Below are 3,642 nucleotides of genomic sequence, written 5' to 3'. Positions count from 1 at the left end.
ATGTGTCTGGAGTGGGGAGGGCTGCATTGCGATCAGAGAGCAATGATGCAGGAAACACACCGGGTTGAGCAAGCTCATGCAAGTGCCAACAAGCTGAAAACTGTTTTCATAGTTGAAATCAGACTCACCAAGCCCATGGTCTCACTGGTAAAAAAATCATAACAGAACACAGCGGTTAGGTTCCCGGACGCTGAGTGTAGCTTATGAGTTATGCTACTGGCCATCGGTGGGCAGGGTCTCGCCTCATCACTCGTCCGTTAGCCGCTGTCGGGACCCAGCTTCCGGCTGCCCAGCTCTTCCCCGTACCCAGCTAATTACGGGCTGGCGCGGACCCACTGGCGCTCGAGTTACAGTCTTGAAGGGACGGCGCTCAGCCGCCCTCAGGAACGCGAACAGCTACACGACTAAGGTGCAGTGCTGTGATCTATCAGCATCGCTGATAAGACTCTCGAACCCTTATCAAGCTCTTAGTGCGACGCTTTGGCTTTGTTTACTGCCACTCAGTTTATGGCAGATTACAGCTATCTGCGTTATCGCTATCATCCCACCGATGCTGCAAAACCCACGAATGCTAAGTACATTCTTCATTATTATATTAACCCTTATTTTTATCAGCCAAAGCACCCACTCCATGAAAAATGTTCGACTTGACGTTTTTCTATGGACCAATGACATCAAGGGGCCATTCCCATACACAGCTGTTACCCTCCGAAGCGCGTTTGTGCCGAAGTCTTGGTCTGATCGTTCAGTAGCTTACTTCAAAGTCAACCACTTTGCAGAGATGACATTCCACGTGGCATCTCACTCCACCCAGAGTTGAAAGTTGCACTTCGGTAAGTGGGTCATACTTGGCCAACTTGGCCCCCGACCAGACAGCGGGCGCCTACTGCATCTCACGGGGTACCGCGCGCAGGAAGCCCATGCCTTCCTTGGGGGTCAGCAGAAACGTCTCTTCGCTGTGCGGCATGGGCGGCGGCGGCGTCCGCTTGCTCGGCTCCAGCCGGTTCTCCCGCAGCACGGCAATCAGCGCCACCTTCGTCTCGAACAGCGCGAACCGCATGGCGATGCAGGTACGCGGCCCGCTGCCGAAGGGCATGTAGGCGCAAGGGTGGCGCGTCTCCTTCGCTTCGGGTAGGAAGCGGTCCGGGTCGAAGCGCAGAGGGTCCGGGTAGTACTCAGGATCGCGGTGGATGTTCATGATCGGTATCTGGATGGTCGTGCCGCGCGGGATATGCACGTTCGTGCCGGGCAATGTGTAATCTCGGCTACACCGCCGCTCCATGCGGATGACCGATGGGTAGATCCGCAGCGTCTCGGACAGCACCCGGTCCAGATAGGTCATCTCTGCCACGGCGTCGTAGGTCAGCTGGCCGCCGTGGCGCTGCAGGACGTCGTCGATCTCGCGGTGGACGGCGTTCTGGACGTCAGGCGACGTCGCCAGGCAGTAGGCGGCGAACGCTAGCAGCGAGGCTGTCGTGTCGTAGCCAACGATGAAGAACATCACCGACTGGCTGACAATGCTGCTGTCACTGAGGATGCGCTTGCCGTTCTTGTCCTTGGTCTCGAGGAGCAGTTGGAGAAAGTCTTTGCGCGAGTTGCCGGCCTCGCGCCGCTTTAAAGTGTCTTTGACGATCCGTCTGAAGAATGCGTTGACGCGCTCAATGGGGTCAGGTAGCAGGCGCACGGACCTCAAACCCAACAGACGGATGAGTATGGCCCGCAAGCCAGCATATCCGCGAGGAGTTTTGAAAAGCTCCTGCGCGTTCTTGGCGAATTCGGAGTTGGTGTCTTTGAACGAGTTGCAGTTGACACCGAACGCGCAGGAAGCGATATTATCCATGGTAAACCGACCGAAGCAGTCCTTAAGTTCGATCTCACCATTCATCTTCATTTGATCTTGCACGTATGCGTTCAGATTTGAGGCGTTCTCCAGGCACAGCTGAAGCATGCCCTTGAGTTTGCTGGCCGAGAAAGTTGGTGACATCACGGACCTAGCGTCCTTCCACGTTTCGCCGTTCAGCGCCAGCAATATTTCACTGAGAACTTCTGAGAGCACCAACTCGCGCCGGTCTGTAAAGTACTCAAAATCCTTGATTGTGATCCTCTGAATCAGGTCCAAGTTCCCGACGTACAGCACTGGCAAACACAGCTCAAAATAGCCGCAGATGTTCTTACCACCTTGCTTGTGGTAAAGCCATTCCTCGAACGTGACAAAGGGGGTCCAGAACGGCGGTCCCATCTCCGTGCCCCAGGGAAACCTGGCGGTCGGGCCCGACACTCCCCTGGATCTCCAGAAGTCAAAGTGCCTGGTGACGTAAAAGTAGACGCAGACGAATAAGACGGCCAGCACCGCTAACGGCAGCGGTGAGAAGAGCCAGGAGAGCACTGACAACACCACCGAACTCACCCACCCGACCATGGCGGCGCGTAAGAGGCGCGGACACGCCTCACCCTGCCGTCTACGAATGTCAACTGCCGCCGTGCACTCCCGTCTCCGACGCTCAAGGCCACCCTGGCGGCCTCCTCTCACGCGCGGCACGGAGAGATTCTGGCCCGCCACAGGCGTCCGCGGCGGCAGCCTCCGTATCGCCCCGTCACCCAAACAGAGACCAAGGACACAGCGCTCGCAGCCGGCCAACTGACGGGTAATGCTAAGTTGCTGACGCAATATTCGTGATGCAAACCGCGCGCGCAGCCATGGTGGCGCGCAAATTTTTATGCCCATACGCACACACCGCATACGCAAATACGCACGTCAACGGGTCGTCATTGGGTGTTCGACGCACTCAGCTGCTGGGAGTGCATGGCGTCGCCTGCCTTTCACCCTGGCAGTAAGGGCGGGCAACATACACATACGCCGACGCACGCAAACGTTTCGCATATAGGCGTACGCAGGTTCGCATGAGTGCGCACAATGCTCCCTAGTGCGCACCACCCGCCTGCACAGTCACATGCTATAGCTACGGCATACCGAATAAGAGGAGTGGGATGACGTATATGCAATGAGGCGGATGAATGGGAATTACGGTTTGGCGGAATAAACAAGGAGCTACCTGGAATGTCTATGTTTTGTTGCGGGCGTTTCACTCTCCCAGTGCCTTCGACGGGAAGCACATGCTGTGGGCGTACTCATGACTGAATGGGCACCACATTTGGTCTTGTCACTGGACCGGTGATGGGCCTCTTGACCGATGTTTATTAATGAAAAGCTGAAGTGGTTCCAAGGACAGCCTAGCGGCATGCCACCACGCTCTCCGTCCAGTCATCGTCAACAGGGTGAAATCCACTCAATGCCTGTGAAAACACACCTCACCTTTGCTTTGGGGACGCGCATTATCACCCGTTAGTGTCAATATCAATGGACCCGTGCGACTGCAGGTACAAATAATTCATTCGTGTCGATCATAACCATATTATTCTGTGAGTTAGGCTTCGAAAGCTCCATGCAGTTTTCCACTATTCCTGTGAATTCATGCTTCGCTACGAATAGCGGCAAAATATTGAGCCCAATGTATTTGTCAACGTGAGGTCCTTCATCACGATTATGCCGTCCATTGTCCAAGCCACATGGCATGACCAAATGAATCCAATGGTGGAATACCATGAGCTTCCTGAGGAAAAGTGTGGAAGTTGGCACGTCAT

The 3,642-nt window shown here is 55.3% G+C and overlaps 1 protein-coding gene across 1 annotated transcript; it reads right to left on the bottom strand.

Moving 5' to 3' along the window:
• Positions 1-657: 657 nt before the first annotated feature.
• LOC119099209 (putative cytochrome P450 6a13) lies at positions 658-2,550 on the bottom strand. The gene has a single exon (XM_037222321.1). The coding sequence runs from the start codon at positions 2,417-2,419 to the stop codon at positions 884-886; it is 1,536 nt and encodes a 511-aa protein (XP_037078216.1). The 5' UTR covers positions 2,420-2,550; the 3' UTR covers positions 658-883.
• Positions 2,551-3,642: the final 1,092 nt, after the last annotated feature.

Source organism: Pollicipes pollicipes, unplaced genomic scaffold, assembly GCF_011947565.3.
Source record: "Pollicipes pollicipes isolate AB1234 unplaced genomic scaffold, Ppol_2.1 Scaffold_4740;HRSCAF=5597_pilon_pilon_pilon, whole genome shotgun sequence".
Lineage (NCBI taxonomy): Eukaryota > Metazoa > Arthropoda > Thecostraca > Pollicipedomorpha > Pollicipedidae > Pollicipes > Pollicipes pollicipes.
Note: the sequence above shows the minus strand (reverse complement) of the source record. Positions and strands in the feature narration are given on the sequence as shown.